This window comes from Melozone crissalis, unplaced genomic scaffold (genome assembly GCF_028551555.1).
Source record: "Melozone crissalis strain CALT ecotype California unplaced genomic scaffold, PUWL_Pcris_2 ptg000042l_1, whole genome shotgun sequence".
NCBI lineage: Eukaryota > Metazoa > Chordata > Aves > Passeriformes > Passerellidae > Melozone > Melozone crissalis.
Genome location: NW_026535820.1, coordinates 19,575,130 through 19,596,172, shown reverse-complemented (window position 1 = coordinate 19,596,172; position 21,043 = coordinate 19,575,130). Strand labels below are relative to the sequence as shown.

Genomic DNA, 21,043 nt, shown 5'->3' with positions numbered 1-21,043 from the left:
AAAAGGAAGGTCAGGATGTATCTGGGAGAAAACAGCACAGAATTTCATGTCTCAGAGGCAACTACATGAACATCAGGTCAGGTTACTTGTTTAGCTGCACACCTAACACACAAAGCTGTCAGCCAAGGAGTAGTTATCATTTGCCAAGGTGAACAAGTCTTTTGGTTTAAAAATGCATTAATTCAGAGATATTTACTTGAGGATTGGATATTCTCTGCTAGAGTAAGATTATTCTTTTTGTTGTACTACCTACTACTCTTCCATGCTTTTTTAAATATTTTCCTTTGAAAAAAATATATTTTGCTCACTGAGATTTTTCAGTTATATATACAAAGACTCCACCAAACATTTTTCTTGGTAACATTAATCTGGAAGAGAATTTCTAATGTGGTCTTTTTCTACCTTCCTAACACAGTCGTATCTTCTCCTGCTAACTTGGTCTTGTACATGCTTGAAAACTAACAAAATCCTCAAGTGATAGTTTCCATCTGCATGTTTCATACAGTGATAATATTGTGCTTTAGAGCCAAGCTCAGGGCTCAATGCTCAGTTTAGAAACGTGAGCATCCATTAATAATTAAGCCAAGGTAAATGGTTTCCAGATTCTTAAGACCTGTAGGAAGTTTTTGAATGCTCTTTAACCACCATGAGCACAAGTCTTTGTCACCACCTAGTGTCTGCTGCACAAAGGGTCTAAGGATTCCTTTACATCTGCTCTCAGCCGGAAATTTAGTTCTTCAGACATTTTTCCCCAGCAGCAAAGCTGGTTCCCTTACCAACCTCCCCGTCCTGTGTTTGTTACCCTGCAGCTTTCCAGCCACTCAGGTTTTATCAGTGTGATTGCCTGTGGGTTGCACTGATAATGTACTGGGTTAAGCTGACCCTTCTTGTTTTTTCCTCACCACACAATGAAAGTGTGAATTTTGTTTTACATATAATGATCACAATGACCAAACATTCAACCTCTGCCGTGGGCCCTGGGTCACATAAAACAGACACTGCTATGAGGCCTCCAGGCTTCCCACCAGTTTCAGAAGAGCCAAGAGCCCAAACTCTGATGAATCTTTGCCCAACACCTCTGTCTCCCTTTTTTATACATGATTTTTCCCCCTCACAATTGCTGCTATGGGATGTCTCATTTATCTTTCTTTACGTGCAAAGGGATCCTCTAACAGGTGCTGGCCATTGTGTCACCATAGCTTGAGAGTGTTCTAATGACCCCACATGACATTTGCTGCTAATTTTTCTTTATCAGAAAGAATTCCTGGGTTAGGCTGCCCTGCTCTCTGTCTGTGCCACCTTATCTCTGTCCTTTGGCTGAAACAGTTTCTCCAAGCACAGGCTTTTTACGAGAACAGGCAGTCAGAGTAAATAGCTATGTTTGCAAGCTACAGACAACTCAAAGATGTGCATTTCACCTAAATCAAAATAGATTTCTACTCTGGAAAATTTCCACTCTGTCTCATTTCTCCCCCCTTTCCTAAAAATAAGTAAATTTGTTTGCTTAATGCAAATCCCTACGACAATAGGTGTCTCTTAATGCTCTGCCATGTACATTTGATAAGGAGGTTAACACAGCTACTCGCTGTAGTATTCTCCAATTCCAAATTAGCAATACAAAGGATAACCCTCAACTTACTCCAACTAATATTAATAAAACTACAATGGGATGACACAACTTAATAAAGATCCCACTTGCAGTTGGTGACCACCCAAAGATCACATCCCACCAGTGATGATCCGCATTTTGTTTTACTCTTTGCAGAATTCTGGTTATTTCTCTTGTATCCTGTTGCACAGTAATTAGGGTTTGCGTGGAACATCCACGCAGGGCTGCACTGACGCTGCCGTGTGTCTGTCTGCAGGTGAGTGAGATGGAGGTGAACGGGCAGTTCGAGTCGGTCTGCGAGTCGGTGTTCAGCGAGCTGGAGTCCCAGGCCGTGGAGGCGCTGGACCTGCCCATGCCGGGCTGCTTCCGCATGCGGAGCCACAGCTACGTGCGGGCCATCGAGAAGGGCTGCTCGCAGGACGACGAGTGCATATCGCTGCGCTCCTCGTCTCCCCCGCGCACCACCACCACCGTGAGGACCATCCAGAGCAGTACTGGTGAGTAACACAGAGGGAAATCCAGAGGGGGGGTGGAAAGGGAAGGTTCTTCCAGTGCATATGCATCAGATCAAGCTTTTCTCTGCCAGATGCCAAGCCCTTAACGGAGTCTTGTGTTTCACCAGGGAGCTGGACAGACTAATCAGCCTCAAACCACACACAGACCAAGGCTGATGCCTTTGATATGGTTTCCTTCTGTGTCCAAGCTAATTTATTCTGAGCTAAAAGCAGATAGAAGGGAATTCCAAGGTCATTTCTCGTCTTGCTATCCTCCCCAAAAGAGCAATCACAACTTGGCAAGGCTGAGCAAAGAATGCTCTGGGTTGGCAGTTCTGCTGGCTGTGACCAGCAGAGAAGGGTCCCTGTGATGAGATCTTCTACAAAGCTGAAGTGATTGTATAAATTACTGGATGTGGTTTTTACTGGCTTGAAGAGACTGTTCCAGCTCTCTAGGCTCCATCTAAGATGTGAGAATGAAGAAAAGAAAGAAGACGCAGTCTCTGCTGGTCAAAACATGCATGTTCGCATTTTGCTGTTACATTCTTTCTGCAGTTCAAACTATTCAAGCCTTGCTAGAGGAAGAGGTTTCGGTGTAAACATGAGACTTCTAACCTTCCTTTTAATGTTTGAGGTTGCTTTTCTTTTGGAAATAACCATGATGAATGTCAGATTTTGTCACCAAAATCGTGCTTAAGGGGAAGAAAAACCAAGTAAAATCAAATTCCAAATCTGCCTCTCTCATTCAGGAAAGCAAGAGGCAGGAGCCATTACATGTGTGTGCTCTTCCCTGTGGCAGGATGAGAGAGAGCCTCTTTCTTTTGACTTCTGTGCAACCATTCCACTGTTTTACACAAGCTTCATTTACTATTCATATACTGTTCATATACTAATCATGTTCTTGACTAATATTGACTATTATACGTATTTCACTGTACCTGCTCTTTTGCTGTATTTTTTCATTTATGTTTTCTGTAAACTTTTGTCCTTCTGTGTGTTATCTCACAGGTGCAGTTGTTTATGCCTTGTAAGTCTTTTTTAAAGCTGCTTGTCAATTGTTCTATGTCATCAAAGAACACTTTAAATCCTTTTACCAAAAATGTTCAGCTAAATTAAAGATTTTTCTAAAAGTAGCCAGTTTAAGTACTGTTGGAAATATATTGGCAGTACATCACAAACATCAAAGCATTTTTAACAAATGCTGCAGAGAAGTTCTCATCTAAATCACTAAAGAAATAGTATTCACATGACAGCATTTTGCTATAGAAATAGCCCTTGTGAGCACACAGGGTTTGCACCAAACCACAAAGACAGGATTTGCATAAGGTGTGTGCTACTTCATTGTGTGGTATTAGTTTGTGTCAAATATATTCTGAGGCAAAAGCTGAAGGATGGGAGTTTTCAGGGATTTTTCAGTGTGCACTCATCTTTGTTAAATCAGCTTGGGTTGATCCCAAAGAGGGTTTTCCATTCTGTGAGAATGGCTTTGGTAACACTTTTCCTTTATAAAAATAACTGTGAACATTAATACAGAAGAGAATAACTATTTTTCATTATCTCTATGTAAGAGGTTGTTTCTGTCGCTTAGAAAAATGATGCCCATGTCTGGGGATGATGGCGTATAAATGGAGAAGGTTGGCTGTGTGTGCCAGCCAAAAATGCTGGAAAACATGAAAGAGGAAAATCTGTACTGTAAACTATGTCTTGTTTATGGTCCCTTTTTTGTAGTGAAACCATAGAGGCCTGATCTTTTCTCTGGGTAGCTGGCTTTATTTAAAAAATCATATGAACAAAACTGTGATATTGAAAAACATAATCCAGTGAGTATGTCTTGAGTTATTGCTTCTGTAGTCAGGGTGTTAAAAGCAGAGAGGAGTGATTTGCAGTGCTCTCTTTGAACGTACATACAAGCATTTAAAGATTGCTGTGGATGCCTGTTTTCTGCTGTGGGAATTTCACTGAGTTATCTTTTTCATTTTCTAATTCTTGGGCTCCAAGGGCCCATCCCTTCCACTGGTAGCCTTTCGGATAACTTGTCTCTTTTAGTACCTGACTTACATACCACTATCTGCTTAATGGGTATTAGAATTGAATTAATTATATTCAAAATCATCTATATTGACTACCTTGGTGTTGCCTGTGCCTGGCTCACAGAAGAGAAACATGAAAGGCAATGTTGATGGTTTCTATTTATGTCTACTTCAATAAAATGGGAAATGGAACAACAACTAGGCAGACATGAAGAAAGGAGTACAGTATCTCAGGTTAATCTCTACTGAGGTGATGTTGCAAATGTTTTTGTGGAGACATGGGAGCAGTTATGATCTAAAAATGGTTTTAACATCCCCCAAATAACAGTCCTACTGCCCCTAAAGCATCCCTGCCTGTTCAACCAAGAAAGATTCCTTTCATCAACATTAGTGATACCCTCAAGAACATGGCTTTTAATTCACTAATACCAAAGCTGTGATCATACACTGATATTGAGAATCTCTTTGCCAGCTGAAAGTCCAGGGAAATGCCAGCTTGATGGTGGAAAAGACAGGAGAGCTGTCGGTTTACTGGATTCAAAATTGTTCCTCTAGAGCAATGATCCGCAGCTTTCCAGGGCATCTGGATAAAGCAAGAACTATGGACAAAAATCACACTTTGCCTTTTAGCCTTTGCCGTTGGGGTGGCAGCCTCAGGTTGTCATTTCCTTTCACCACACAGTGTTGGCAGTTTAGTTCTACAATCAGGAATTGCAGTTGTAACTCAGTTCCTGAGAATGTGCCCAGTCTGACTACAAATCTGTGCACTGACTATGGCACAGAGCTCAGCTGAGGGTGGCTGCCCGCCTGGTGGCCTCTGCAGCCTGAACTGACCTTATGCTGCTGTGGGGACACTGAGGGGTGGCTGCAGCTCGATGAAACTGAGCCCAAGTGTAAAAATGGAGGTGGAGGCACAGACCTGATGTCACCAAAGGGGTGAAATGTTACACTATGAGTGGGGAGGAAAATCTTAACCTCACCAAAGCCTGATACCAAATTTCCTCCTAATGTCCAACCTAAAGCTTTCCGGGCACAGCTTAGGACTAAGTCCTCTCATGCTGTCACAGTTTGCCTGGGAGAAGGAGTCAATCCCCATGTGTGAGTCAACACATACAGGTAACAATGGCAACCACCCAACCACAGCTGAAATGCAAAGAGTGGAGTTACTTCATTGCCTCACCCACATGGCTGGGCAGCAGAGACACACTGGGACATGGACTCTCTTGGGCTTAGTTCATCCTAGTGAAAAGGCACAAGGCTCCATTAGGTTCAGTTCATCCTAGCACACGGTGGGGGGAACCACTGCCTGCCCCAGGCATCAAGGGCCTTGCACATGTGCAATTTATCACAAGACTGTGCTTTTGTGATATTTCGCTTCCAGCAGAAGGCTCAAGCATATCTGTGTGTGTTGTCTCTACATGGGAATTCTACTTCTCGAAACCAGCAGAGGATGAACAACACTGGGCATAATAAATGGACACTCATTCCCACTCTGACATTCTTAGCATTCCCAGCTGCAAGGTCACTTTGAGCAAAAACTATTCCCTCCTTGCCAAATCTTCCAGTTTAAACCCTTTCCTCCCAACACCCCACCTGGCTACAAACTCCCCTTATCCTTGGTTTTAAATGAAGGGTTCTGGAATGAGGAAGAGAAATGTAATCTGGACATTTTATATGGAGTTATAAATCACACACAGAATCACTGGGTTGGAAGAGATCTTTAACATCATCAAGTCCAACCCAGCCCTAAAACCTCAATTAGACCATGGCACAGAGTGCCACATCCAGTCATAAACATATCCAGGGATGGTGACTCCACCACCTCCCCAGGCAGACCATTCCAGCATTTTTTTTTATCACCTTTTCTGTAAAACATTTTTTCCTAATATCCAACCTATAATTCCTTTGGCACAGCTTGAGGCTGCATCCTCTGGTTCTGTCAGTTGCTGCCTGGAGAAAGAGACTAACCCCACCTGACTACAGCCACCTTTCAGGGAGTTGTGTAGAGAGCAATAAGGTCACCCCTGAGTCTTCTTTTCTCCAGGCTGAACACCCCCAGCTCCCTCACTTGTTCCTCACAGGGCTTGTGTCCCAAGCCCCTCACCAGCTTCATTGCCCTCCTCTGGACACACTCAGGAGTTCTGTGTAGTAAGCTCTATGTCACAACTGTGTCGTGCCTTGAAAGCTAATCAGCTGAAAAGCTCTGTTCACCCTCATATTTGCTCTCTCGGCGTCAGTGGTGTCCATGGAGGCATCCTGACTGGGGCCATCCTTGGGAGCAGGGCTGTGCAGGCTGGGAGGCAGAGCAGCCCTGAAGTGCTGACATATGTTATACACCATAGGCTGCACTAAAAATTAACACCCAGGTCATTTGAGCTCTTCAAAGGAGTTTAATGAGCTGTGAGTTATTACATAATTTGATCCCAGGTTATTTGCAGATGCAACTATTGTAGCTGAAGCACTTCAGCCAACAAATCCAGTAGCCTTTTAACAATTTTAAACCTGTGAATCATTTCAATGAGCTTGAAGAATGCAGTAATTAAGAAACAATTAAAAGTTGAAGTAGTTTAAAGAACATATTTCTCCCACATTTATTGTGTCTATGTTTCTAAACTTTCCCAGTGTAGCCGTGCATGATCATTTGCTGTAAACAAATCTTATGGCATTGTGAGGGCTCAGGCATGGGCACACATGCATACAAATATATAATATGGTATAATGTACAAATATGTAGTGACATCTCTCTAACAGAGCTCAAGTTGTAACATCAGGAAAAACTCTGCACTGGATTGCAATTCAGTTCCTATCCCCCGTAGAGTTAGGGGAAGAGAAATATCAGAGTTATCTGCAGCAATGCCATCTGGTGATTCTCAGTAATATTACACTTCTGCTTAAAAGCAAAATAAATAAAAATCCCAAGGAAATCATGCTGTGTAGCCAGCAGGTTAGAGAAGGACAGAGAGTTACCACAGGATATGCTAATTGCAGTCTTTCAGCTGAGCAAACCATTTTCCTTCCATTCATTGGAACATCTGATCCAGACAAGTCAGGTATTTTGTGAAAAATCTCTAAGGGGCTGCCTAGCCAATTAAAAAAAAATAAGCACATAAAATGCAAACAAGTCTAAAACCTGGCTTGTGCCAGGCAGAATTCAAAAATAAAATCAAATCCTGTGGATAAGGAAGCTGTAACTCAGTGTATGCCAGATGCAAGTACTTTGGATTCCTCAGAGCTGTCCTTTCAGAGACTGCTCTGTTCAAAAGGAAACAAAAAATTAGGATTTCACATGTGATTTCCAGTTGAAGCTAAGGTTGATTTCTGGATCTGTACCAAAATTAGGATATTTCCCCAGAAGGTCTGAAGAAATGTAACTACATTGAGGCCTTCAAGCAGATGTTGAAACTGAAAATAAATCTGAGGATTATAGAAAACTGTTTGACAAAGAATTTACATGGTTCATTTCCTCTCTTTCCTTGAGTAATCCTAAAATGTGTTCTGCCTTTGAATCTGTGATCAAATTGCTTAAATCAGCACTTTAAAATGTTTTCCTTTGCTAATGAGGATCTGACCTTGGAGGAGAACATTATTTCCAATTTCAGAGGTGTCTAACTGTAGCTAGTACAAGTTTCATATCTTCTATCCTAGTAGTCAACTTGATGAATGTTAAGCTCCACATCACACCAAAACCCACCATTTTTCTGAAGCCAGTGAAGGTTTTTAATGAGAAATTCAGAAAGGGTGAGAAAAGGACTTCATTTTGTAGGGCATGGCCTAATTATTTTTTTCAGCATTTGAAAACTTAGTTTGGAGGAATTTACAGCAGTCTCCAAAGTTATAAATGCGTTTCAAATACAGGGAATGAAAAACCAATATTACCCTTTGGTATTCCATCTCTTCTTAGTATTCTTATTCTTTATTTGCTTGGTATGCTTCTAAATATTTGGGCTAAGGCTCATAGTGAAGTAAGAATGTAAGAAAGACCTTAATTATTCGAAACCGCGAGCTTAAAATGTCTTGAAGGAATATGTTGTCTTACTTTGTGAACACTTCCAGAAACACGGAACAACTCTGCTATTTTGTTGTTTGGTTGACTTCTCCAGCTGTCCAAACAACTTGGACATCTCCAAGGTTGAAAATGGGTAAATCATACTCCTGCCCCACCAACCCTGCCAATGTCTGTATGTCTCTCATGCTGGGGAGTGCCACGCTGGGCACACCCCTGAGTTGTTGCCTCACCAGGACTACACCTCCCTCAAACCTCCAGCTGTGCTTTGGCAAAGCCTGGCATACTGACAGCAGTCCTCAGTGCAGGGACAAATAAGTGCATTTAATGACTACACACAGTCCTCAGCAACACAGCAGTGTTGCTGTGTGCTGCTCAGCCTGCTGCTCTGTAAGACTCTGGTGGCCTTTTGAGATGCTGGGAGTAAGATGGCCATCAGACCTGTGAGCTGATAGTCTCAAATGAAATGGGAAAAAGCATGATTTTAGAAGAGAACTTTCACATAAACCCCCATTGTTCTATGCAAAGAACTATTCAGTGTATTTCTTATCAAGTGGAGCACAAATAAAGAGGACACAGGGATTAGTTACTTAAAATGTAATGTTTCATTATGTGTTAATTTTGCATTAATTTTGATTCAGATATAAAAATTTTTGTGGAAGCCCTTTGCATATATTTGTATGGAATATGCTTAAATTCATTTTTCCATAATCCATTTATTTTAATACTGCACACACAAGAAGTGATAACCTTTTCAGGTGTTCAGATTTACACAGCTCTCCCTGAAGGTGTACAGAGCATGTTTGGATTTGAACTCTGCTTTAGTTTCAGACTAGGTAGGTGTGTTACCAAATGCACCACTACTGGAGATTTTTGTAGGGATGTTCAGGACCCCAGTTTCATGGAGACCTCCCAGTGTGCTAATGCAGTGAGAGAGTCCTGATCCCATGATTGTGTGCCCCACTCCTGCTGGTGTGCACGTTCTTATGGAAGTGCCCTGATGGAGCCTGCAGCCATGCCTTTGTATTACAGCACCCCAGCACCTATCTGGGAAAAAATGCCACTTGATGTACCGTAACAAATGCACAGGAAGTCATTACAAGCAAAACAGTAATTTAAAAGTTGTTCTGCTGACTGAGCACTGCATGCCTCACGTCTCATTAGCTGAGAATTAACATTTTTCTAAGCCCATAAACAAGTGTGAAACCTCAGTAATTTTGCCACAATCCAAGAAGCGATGGTTTATGGCAAACAGTCTCTCCTGCTCACTGCTGCAAGGCAAGTCTGCCCTTTGCCAGCAGCTTGGGCTGGCTGACAGGTCTGCCTCAGACAGGGGCAGCACTTTAGCTCAGGGCTGGTGTCCCAAGAGCACACTCAGGACAAGGCTGGTGTGATTGCAGCAGCTCTGACTCAGCAGCCTTGTGTATCTGTGGTTTTGGGGACAGTTACCTGACTTGAACACAAGAGTAGGAACCAACCTTCTTTGAAACATGCCTGGAATCACATCACAAGGAAGCAGGTTTCCCATAGCAGCACCAGCTTGTGATTGCAAACTAATGGGCGGAATATAATATAAAATAAAATAAAATCACAGTCATTTTTCATTTGTAAATTGCTAGGGCAATATAACTTATCCCAAAATGTAGTTCTCAGGAACTGGTCATTGCTCTTATTCTCAGAACTCTGAGAACTAGAGATACATCATTCCTTAGCTCAAGAGCAAATAATTAAATTTTCCCTTTATGGAAAAGTACAATAAAGACTGGAATCTTTCTTTGTTCCAGCTTATTTCCATTGCAATGTTTTTGTGATGGCAGTGACAGAAATGAGCTGAATCAGTAACTGAAGACATGCCCCAATTTATATAATGAGATCACATTTTGAGTAATAATTCCTGCCATTTTCCTAAAATAGATTCATATGCTTTTAACTACAGTTGTCTTTTGGAAAGCAGGACTTAGGCCTCTTTCCTGAAGAGGCTGTGCTTAATTAATATAGGCAGTGTGTAAAAATAACTCAGGTTTTTCTTTTTAGTTTGTGCTACTGTCCAATCTCCAGCCATTTGCTGCCATTCACCTTCACTAAGTTCCACATCATTCCTTTTAGTTTTTTGGTTTTCTCCAGATATAATACTTGCAAAGCTCTCTTGAGCCATAGGATTTTGCAAGAAGTTACAGATGAAATACTTGGTGATGATGAGCTTTTTAAAGTGACTGAGTGATTTTTGATTTCAAAAAACTAAGAATTTTTAATAAGTGCATTTAATGACTACAGCTCTACAGGGCCCCTCTTGTAGTACAGCAATTTGTTTGGAGCCATTATATTTCATCATGTCAGTAATTCCCATTTTGGAGCTCAAATATGATGTATTAGGTACTGAATAGTGTAAATAATTGCACATTTTCATGCTTCCTAAATATGTGTTTATGCAACAGTCTAACAGTAATTGGCTCTTTGAAGCTATGGAAGACTATGGGGTGTGTACATTATTAGCCACTTTTTGAAACAAACACTGCTTTGTTTCCTTAACAATATGACAGACAAACCCAAAAGAAATGTGGCAGCAAAGAAAACTGCACATTAAAAAAATTGCAGAACCTCTGAAGTATACACAGAGATATGATTTACTCTCTTTATTTCTTGCTATTACACCAGTCTCACTGCACTGCTCCTTACAATGCTCAATAAAAAGCACAGTGCAACCAAAATACTGGGATCTGGAAAACACCTAATGCTATTTTGCAAAGAGGAACTGTCTCACTGCCATCAGAGTCTAACAGTTCCCTTTATCAAAAGCACACTGTAGGCAGATGTTGGTAATCTGTTCTAATGCCACAACCTTTGTCTGGCCTCCCAAGGGGCAAATGGATGTGTTGGTCTTTGGAAATTGTTTTCCCTTACTGAATTTAGCTTTGGTCAGATGGGAGAGGGCTAAATTGCATCCCACTTAAAATGCAGTAAGCCATCTGAGCTGAGCAATTCCTAGTTGCTTTGATCAAGGATTTGAGCTAAGCTATCAGAGGAGGGAAAAAAATACTAAAATACAATAAATAACACCACAGAACCCTCTACTGTGACAGATGTCTTGCCTGTTCTGTTGAGGAAAATGCCTACCTTTTGTCTCTGCACAGTCAAGATGATGGTGTCTTGATAACCATTCTCTTTCTTGCAACAATTTTCAAATTAATTCTGTCTTTAGCTAAAGTAAAATGTAGATATGTATCCCAATGGGAAGGTTTAGATGAAAGTCAGAATATTGTAATAGGATAACAAAACAAATGCTGGCAGTCTATTTCTGTTTTGATTTTTTTTTCTCTCAGTTTGTTTAACTTCCATCTGAACTTCACAAAGAATCAAATAAAATTACGAATATTTGTGGCAGAAAAAATCAGGGTCTACTAGACCAAAATAGCCAAGCTATGAATAAAACCCAACTCCTCCATAAGCCTCAATCTGGCTGCCTCACAAAAGTCCTGAGAAAACCTGTTGCTTTCCATTTTTCGTGATGGGTAATTTGCACCCAAGTCACAGAATGAGTTGTTACCTGATGCCACAGCCTTGCACTGCCTTGTCTCACACAGCTCCCTGAATGCTCATGTGGCATTTTACCATTTGCCTTCTTTATTTAAATAGGGGGAAGCAAAAGTAGCAGGGTTCCAGAGATATGGAGAAGGGGTGAAGGGAAGTATTGCATCTGTGTTGGAAGCGCTGACAGTGGGGTTGGTAGGGCTGCATGCTCTGTTCTAGGTGAAGTCAGTTCCCATCTTGTTACATACTTCCAAGGAAGCTGGTCTTGCCCTATTTGGGACATGGCTATGAGGGAGTTGGATCGTGTTAGAAGTTAGATTACTGCACAGCTAAGACCAAAATGCTTATTCTCCTTTCAGGGAAAAAAAAAAAAAAAAAAGGAAATAAGTAAGGACAAGGACATCTTTAGTTAAGATTTCCAATACCAACACCATCATTCAGTTTTCCTAGATCTTCCTTAGGATTTTGCCCACAGCCAAAAAGCTGCATCACATTCACCCAGATGCATACAGTATCATTTTTCATAAATAGGCAGCTGTGTTTAACCTCACGTGAGCTACCTGCAGGGTTAATCCTTAAACAGGCACTCCAGGTCCACACAGACTCTGCAGCCTGAAGCACATCAACATCTGTTCCAGTGTCTACTTCCACAGATTGCACATGGCATTAGGAGTAAGAGCTCCCTCCCATAATCCAATTTATATTGCCAGTTGTCCCCTTTTCTGGGCTTCAGATATGTGCTGCAGTCCTGAGAGCCTTTCTCTATTTCAGTCAGTGTTTCCTGAGAGCAGAGGAGTGTATCTCCCTTCTGGAGGGTGCTCACTGCTGCTTTAGCCAAGGAGACTCTCACTGAGTGCAAAGGTTGCTCTCATGTCCTGTGAGTTTGGGTGGCATAGTCAAGGAATACCTGTAGGGTGAACTGAACCTGAAAACCTGTGGGTAGTCTTTTTATTTAATTTAATAGAAAATAATAGCCCACCCTACAGGTGACATGCACCACTAGAGGAAATGTGTATCTGTAAATAAGTAGCAGTTAAAGCAGTTTTTACTTTTTTTTTCTAATTCAACATATCTGCTTTCATTGAAGCACAAAGAGTTTGATGGTTAAGTAAAAAAAGATGAGAAGAATTGACAAAAGGGGAAGGAGAAGGACAAAGGAAAAATACAGATTTTGAGTAGCAAAGTTGGTCCAGAAGAGTTTCATAAAACAAAATTGTGGCCTTCACTTCAAAAATCATTCATTATGTAGAATCAGTACCACCTTTCTCTGTGTGAATAGTTGATGGTGAGAAACAGATGCATGGAGCTTTGAACCTGAATTTTTCCAAAATACTTTGTCTTCTTGTTCCTTCCTCATGTATGAATTGGTGTGTAGACTAGGTGGAGATGATGTGCTGTCTAGCACGTTTTATTGACGCTGTTTGAGCTCCCAGTATGGACGGTTTTTGACATTTATTTTGGAACATATTTTCTGGTTGTGATGAGATTCCAGTTTTCCTGCAGGCAGGAGATATAGAGGGATATGAAATGGTCGTCAAGTTAATGGTGTCCAGAATCCCTTTATTGCCTTCAAAGGGCTGGCAAAACTAGTGAATGGAAAATAATGAACATGACAGATAAGTAGGCACTGGATAGAAAGCTTGAATAGCTGTGGGAATTTTCAGGACCACAGCAGCAGTGTTGGAATTTCATCAAATGAAGGGGAAAGCTTTCCCCCATCTGTTCTGCAGATACATGTCTTAAAATATTAAGTACAATATTGCAGACCAGGGCAGTCTGTTAAGTTACAAAGCTGAGACATGTCTTTCTTTTCTTGCAAAATTTGCCCACTGAGGGTCCAGTTGTGTAAGGTGCTGAGTGTCCTCAGCTGCCACCATCATAGCATCAATTCATGATTTCTGTATGCCTGGTGTCACAGAAACATCTGGCTCCTCTATTTCACTGCCAGTACCTTTACAACCAGAGGAGTCTGGGCAAGAGCATGATCCTGTTGGAATCCAGTTTAGGATATTTATTTTAGAAGAAACAAATGTAAGCTTTTCCAGTCCTTTTGCTGTTGAAATCTTAAATTGGGCAATGAGATTCTAGGGCATAATACAGACATGGCTTGCAAAACAATTTCCAGGGAATCTTTTCACATTTTGGGGTTGGGTTGTTTTTTTTTCATTTTACTACTAAAAAAAACTAGATCCTGAGAAGTGACAATGGGATAAATTTACACTTCCCCTATCCTGCAGTAGCAGGCAAATTTGAGGCAGAGTAAAAACTGATTTTATTACCCAATGTCAGGATGATTTCTGCCACATCCATAAATGGAAGAGATTGAATGGGCAACTGTATCTTTCCTTCTTCATGGTTAACAAGGAAATCATGCTCAGCAGAATAAGATGGAGGAATACTGGCTGCCCTGTTGTCCATAACGCCATGTTGAGAATTGACCACTACCACAATATTTCATATATGTGTGCTAAACAATGATAAAAAAGACCACCCATGGCAAACTAGCATGACTCCATTAAAGGGGTTGTTTCTATTTGCACTGCAATCATGTGCACTTCTCCCAGACCCTTTGTTATTTCCTCCTCTGCACATTAAGTTTGGTGAATATTTGTCTTTTGAAGAACTGGCCAACAACAAACTATTGCTGATGTGGAGAGGAATCCTCACTCCATCTCCACACAACTGCCTCTCCAGCAGGCATGGAAAAGTGTCCGGAGCTCTCCTAGGGTGGCATTCTGGCCAATGCCTATGCAGATGCACAAGAACAAAATAGTTTTTACCAAAGCCAAAATGTGTGTAATTGAAATTGTCAATTACCACCACTAATTTCAAAAAAACCCCCAGTGTGTTTATTGAACAACATAAGTGTGGTAATTGGGAACATGTGACATTAATTATGGGTGCAGGATTAGGCATACCCACCTGGTCTAGGCTTCCTTTTTCTCACTTCCAGCATGACATTAACTAATGTGGGGCCTGAGGCACAGTCAGCTTCTGACACTGAAGTGTACTGGCTGTATCAGCATAATCTGGCATCATCTTTTACATCTAATTTTATTCTCCTGAAAAGTCTATTATTATTATTATTGGAGCATGACAATATGCTTCTTAGGAGAGAGAAAAAAGCCCAGGGAAATTATTAATTCAAACCGTCAGCAATATCTAGCTCATTCATATTGTTATGAAAAACATTTCACTTGTGAAATAAAACTGGTGCATGTTTGCTTTTTGATAAAGCATCAGGAAGAAGTGGGTATCTTTCTGCTGGGGCAGTTTGTAGAAATTTTGCAAAATCCAAATTAGTATATATCTTCCTAAAATTGCAGTAAGTTATAAAATTATGGTTTTTCATCAAAAAAAGGAAAGTGTTGTATTTCTGAAATTGGATTAAGTGAAAATAAGTTCATGTTGCAAAAGTGGTAATGTCATTAAATAATTTTATAGGACAAGGCCTGTTAACGCCTTGTATGCTGCTGATGCACATCATCTGCCAGTCAGCTTTCCACTTATCCTTTAGCTGCTTTGCTGATTCCTATCAGTTTGTCTCCTTAAAATGTGTTTTATAAAAGACTTTATTTCATACACTTTGATTCATCTCTACTCTCAATGAAGATTTCCTATTTAACTCCATTGAATTAATATTTTAATACTTGTTGAAGTTGAAGGCGACTGGCCTGTCTTCTCCTGGAGCTGTATTTACACTGATTTCTCTGGTGCAGTCCCTGATGACTTCCCACAATAATCAAGACTGAGCTGTTTGCCATGCCTCACAGAAGTGGTTAGTTAATGAAGATTTGTTTGGGGACAGGCTGAAGCTAATGGCATGTCTCATTTCCTCAATAAAACCTGCTGTTTAGTAAACTGGATCTGATGACCTCATGACACTCAAGTCAGTCACCGTTTTTCCTAGGTCACTTATTCTGATTTTTACAGATAATGGCTCTCCAACCATTCTTTAATACTGTTTTAGACAAAATTAATGATGTGTCCTTAATTAATCTAGTCTCATAGATTTTTATCTTTCATCTTTTGCTGCCTATGAAAAATATAGATATCTTTTAGTTTGTCAGCCAGCAACACCCCTCCAGAAGTCAGACTACAGACTCTTCAGACAGTATTCAGATGCCCATCATTTATATAGTCATATTTTATATCTACTAAAAGCATTATGGCATAAACTTACTGCTGTGCAACATTCCCCACTGTGCACGTGCATATTAATCACCCATGGCTGTAACAGTCATTTCCTCTAAATTTTGCCCATATTTTAATTTTTTTGTTTCCCCCAGTTGCACCCTTCTGGTTAGCTTGAAGAAGAATTCTCTTTCAATTCCCAGTCCAATGTGTTGTTGGACAAACAGGGCAGCTCCAGCAGACAAGTGTCATTCCTGTCTGAAGAAAGGGAATGGATTACAAGCAGGAAGTGAAGAGGAGATGACAGTGTTCAACTCTGGCAACCTGAGAGATTTTTCTGGGTCCCTACTAGGAAATCAAATTTCCTTTTTCCTTTTTTTTCCTATTTGTGTTTTAATTAGTAGAATTATAGTGAGGCCATCTCAGCAGACCAGATATGGTGGCTTGTAGAAATACAGCCAGTTAGTCTATATGTACAGCCATATATAGAAATAGAGCCAATTACCCACCCAGTCGTGAACTATGAAACCGTCATGTTTGCAGCTTCTGAAGTGGAAGAACTGGGGATAACTAGCACAGACTGCATTTAAAGAAAGAACATTGCTAATCTGTAAGCATACAATACCAGTGCTTTTTTCCTAGTTCTTTTAAACTGCATATAATTATCCTTCAGACAAGCTGTCCTTTTTCACAGCTTCTTTCTTTTGTTCCTTTTTCCTCTGATTCTGTTCCATGTTGCTAGTTTGAATAATTATGTAACTGTTTCTGATTTTTGGAAAGGATGAGCACTGAGGTGGATTCCAGTTGTGTAGCTGGGCTCACGGTCCCTCTGGCACCAAACTCAGCTGTTGGCCCATGGGCCAGCAGTGCCCACCTCTCACCATTTTGTTGTTGCTGTTTCACTGCACTCAAGGGCACTCAAGTAGCATCAAGGGCAATCCCCCCCTTCTTGCTAAGCTATATATCCTATTCCCTGTTTTGTTAATGACTCTTTTGTATCTTTTATGAATTCTTATTTCATCTTATTAATGCTTTTTCCACTTGCATAAGGCAGCAATGATAAAGCTCCAAGCCATGTGTTCCTTGCAAAAACAGAAATTTGTAATCACAGAAGTCCTGTTGTGTTAGCAAAAACGTGAGAATTTGAGTCACAACAATGTCAGGAGGCAGAGTTCAGGTCAGGCTGGCAATGAACCATCACAAAGATGTGTCCTTTTCAGAACAGCATTTGAGGTGAGGCTATCCTGCATTGCATGTGTGTAATGCATGATTTTACTTCTGAAAGTAAAAATTTCTGTTAAACAGAAGTTAGCTGGCTATTGGAGAAGTGCTGGTAAGGCAATCCCAATACCCCTTTCCACTGTCTAACCTTTAGGGGAAAAAATTATCAGCTTTATAGAACTTTGTCAGCCACATCTCCATTTTTCTTAACTTGATCTTCATTTTACACAGACTAGATGGAAAAAGCAGATTATGCAAGAATGTTTCTTCTGGCCACTTGAGGGTTTTAACAGCAGAATAATAACTAATTCCCCATCCTGCATATAATTATGGCAAATTCTGCTAAGAGGATCAATTTTCTCCAGTCTCCATTCTCCCTTTATCTAATCATATTCAGCAGGAAGCTTTGCCAGTAATCTGGCTGGCTCAGTTCCACTTCAGGATAGTTCTTTTACAAAAATCTCTTCTTGAACAAGTTGTTACAAATACAGTACCATTACAGTATATTGTGTTCTTCCAACTTACAGATTTTAAAATGTAACATTCGCGGTGAGAGCAAGGCCTGTGGTTCATTCAGATGCATGAACTGTGTGGAATCAAGATTTTTATTAACTGCATTTGCACATGGTGATTTATCTCATTTGATGCTTTCAGGGAACCCTCTTCTTGCTAATGGGTCAGAATTGGTCATAAGGATCTGCTCCAGCCCAAGATACAAAACTCTTAATTAGGTGTGACACAAATACAGTTCCTTTTGCAAGAATTAGGTTGATAATAACAGCAGTAGTTTGAATTAAGTGTAGTTCTGATATCCAAAAAGTTATGGGCTGATTCCTTTTTCTTTCAATGTACCCTAACTGAAATGTTAAAAACTCTAACTGCACACTGAAGGCAAAACTATTTCCATGGCCAAAATGAGTTTTGCCATAAAATAAATACATCCTACATAATTCTCTTTGTATATTAGAAGTAAGCCCATTCATCTCATGTCTTTTGAAGCTGAGCAGCTGAGGGTACCTGTGAAATCACAAGAAAATGGTGCAGGTGTGCTTAGTGCTTAGTGCTAGTTCCTCCATGGCCTGAGTGCCTGGCAGGCTGCCATGTGTGACCGTGCCCTGCTGGAGCTCGCAGCAGCCAAGGCACAGCTCTGGGTTCCACAGCTGCAGGCAGAGCTGAGGACAGACAGACAGTTCTGAGCAGTGCAGCTCAGCTGAGTGTGAGCTGCAGCACAGCCTGAACTGCGCCAGGGTGCCCTTTGTCTTTCACTTTTCTGGAAGTCATGCAGCTGCCTTGATACCATCACCCCCCTCATGTGTGAAAATGGAAACTGTTTTCCCAATGTTTAGAAAAACAGGAATGCTTGGAAAGTCACAATGAGCCAGAGCTGTTGAAAGTGAAACAGTGGATGATATCAGCTGCACCTTCTGCTTCCAAGGAGACTGACATCTGATCTTGGAAACAAGGAATGTGGAATGATATTTTTGATTTGGAAAGCTATTAAAATACTTCAACAGGTGCTCTACCTAATATGTGCCTGTTCTAGTGCAGAGCTTTGCAAATCTGGTATTAACAATGCTTATTTTCTTGAAAGCTGTTGTGCCTCAGTTTTGTGGATTTTTAATTTGTCATCTTTATTCAATCTTGAAAGATTTCTAAATGGATTTTCCTTTCTACGTTCCTTACATCAACAACTTGCATTACTTTCACCCCCAATTTAGTGAACAAATCGGTCCCAGGCAGAAAGCTGCAGTATGAATCCACATTTCCCTGAAGGATACCTGCTTATGCTTTTGACAAAGGATCATCTCAAACTGGAAATGGATAAAATGAGAACTTTCTTGGAAGTAGCTTCAAATGTGGGTCACAGCTTTCCAGCAGACCAGTGATGAAAATAAGATGTGGCTGCTTCCTCCTCTGACCCAATTGTTCTTCATTAGCATCAGCAATAAGCCCTTCTAAGCAGCGCTGCAGTTCTCTGGCCTTTTAAATTCACACAGGGAAAAATCACTTTTGTAAGCCTGAGAACAGCTGGTTTTACTTATGCATATATGATCATGTGGGAACAAAGGGAATCACTTAAAGCAAAGAGCCAATAATTTCTTCCAGAGATCTTCACTTAATGTATGGATGCCTGATTTCCTTAAAGTCCTGCTTGTAGCAAGCATTGCTTCCTAATAAAGAGACTAGGGCAGAATGTAAGCACTTGCTGTCTTTCATGGCCATCTTTAAAAGAGAATGTTATGCATTAACATGTTCAACAAGATATTTTTCTTCCCAAAATGAAAGCTTTCTCACTTGCTGAGGGGCAAAAACCCTCTCAAGTACCAGGCCATGGTGATGTACTTTGTTTTTTAAAAAAAAAAATTGGGAAACAGATGTTTAATGCCAGGGCCAAGTGTTTGCCTAAGCCAACTCTCTTGGGGAGCTGCAAGAGCAAATATCAGGACGACAAAGTAGTCACTGCGTTGGATACCTATAAACTGCTTGTTGACTCTTGAGTTAGACAAGGAGACAGAATGGCATTTTTGTAAGCCTGGGACTAAAAATTGGGATGGTAGTGACAGACAAGGCAAGAAGACTTAGGTGGCAAGCCACAGCAGGAACAGTGTTCAACTGTGGTCTCTAAGAGGGCCCACCATGATCACAGGGAGATTCAGATGGGACCAGCTGGGAGAGAACCTCAAGTCTGTTATGTTTTGAGGTAGATAATTTTCATCCTATTCTTTATAGTGAGTTTCCCAAAAAGACCCAGAACAGCTTTTAAACTTGAAAAGATAAATTTTACTAGACTTTGACCTGGAGTGGTTGGCTTTTGAAATAAAATACAAAGGAAATTCAAAGTGACTCAACAAGATGGGATAGAAATTAATAAGACTGGAGAACATTTTGATGAAGAAGCTGTGAGTGAAAATTGCTCAGGAAGGCAGACGAAAGCTGCCCTGTGGAGCTGGATTGTTCCCTGCATTTGACACAAAGCTCCTGTGTGGTCTTAAACAAGCAATTTCCTGCAGGTATCAGAGCGACACAGAATCACAGATTGGGCTGGAAGGGAGGTTTAAAGATCAGCTAGCTCCAACTCCCTGCCATGGGCAGGAGCATGTCTGCCTGCTTTGAACTTGTTTCATAGGTCTCTGGCTGGAGATGCCTACTTGCTTGGTTAATTGCTGGGATAGAAGTGAAGTCACAGGGAGCTCTCCTTGGCATGTAGGAAATGATCACCTTCTCCTGCACCCAATCTCTATGGAATTAGTAGCCATTTTGTGAAGAAGTAGCCAAATGAGCTGAGTTAAGGCTTATAAAGGCTGTGGGGTTTTTTTACAGGTTGAGTACAGGGCATATTTTGAGAGCATCCTCAAGAAAAACTTATGTATGATGTGCACATAGATGGCTATATTGATTATACAGAAAAATATATACTATAGACTTCATAACTAGACTTCTGTCCTCTGATTTCTCCCCAGCTTTAATTTAGTTTAAATTGTAGCTTATGCCTCTGTGTGTGTGGTTTTCTTTGGGATCTTCAGTGTTTGGATTTTGTAACAATTTGTGTTAATAATGAGACACTAAGTCATTTCCACTGTCATATGGAGTTTGTTTATAGGCAGAAAATGCAAATGCAGCCATGCGCTGTTGGGAATCCTATAGTACCTGACTAGCTCCAAGAGAGGTCCCCCAGTTTTTCCAATATCCAATATTGGTACAGGTAGAGCACTTTTTATGCTCTCTGTGCAGTATTTAATGGTCTGCAGATTTAACCAATCATCCTAATAAAATCTCAAATATAGAAAATCTATTCTTTAAAAGAAATGCAGAGGCTGAAAAAGGCTGGAATAAAGTTAATCCCATAAGCTGTTACCATTTTTGCATTGAGTTGCAAGCCTTATCACACACAAATTCACTAGAACACAGTGTAAAAAGGTTAAAAATCAAGTATTTTTGGAAAGGTAGTAGTGATAAGTAATGTTTAAAAGAAAGGCTTAAACTTTGCTGTTTCAAACATGTTTGCCGTTTCAAAGAGCTTCCA

General features: G+C 40.6%; 1 protein-coding gene across 8 annotated transcripts in view; it reads left to right on the top strand.

The window, feature by feature from the left end:
- DLGAP1 (DLG associated protein 1) overlaps positions 1-21,043 on the top strand; it is a 400,895-nt gene that overhangs the window by 308,373 nt on the left and 71,479 nt on the right. For all 8 annotated transcript variants that reach the window (XM_054285394.1, XM_054285396.1, XM_054285398.1 and 5 more), the window contains one exon: positions 1,866-2,106. In XM_054285394.1, the coding sequence (XP_054141369.1) occupies positions 1,866-2,106 (241 nt within the window). The remainder of the gene's footprint in view (positions 1-1,865; positions 2,107-21,043) is intronic.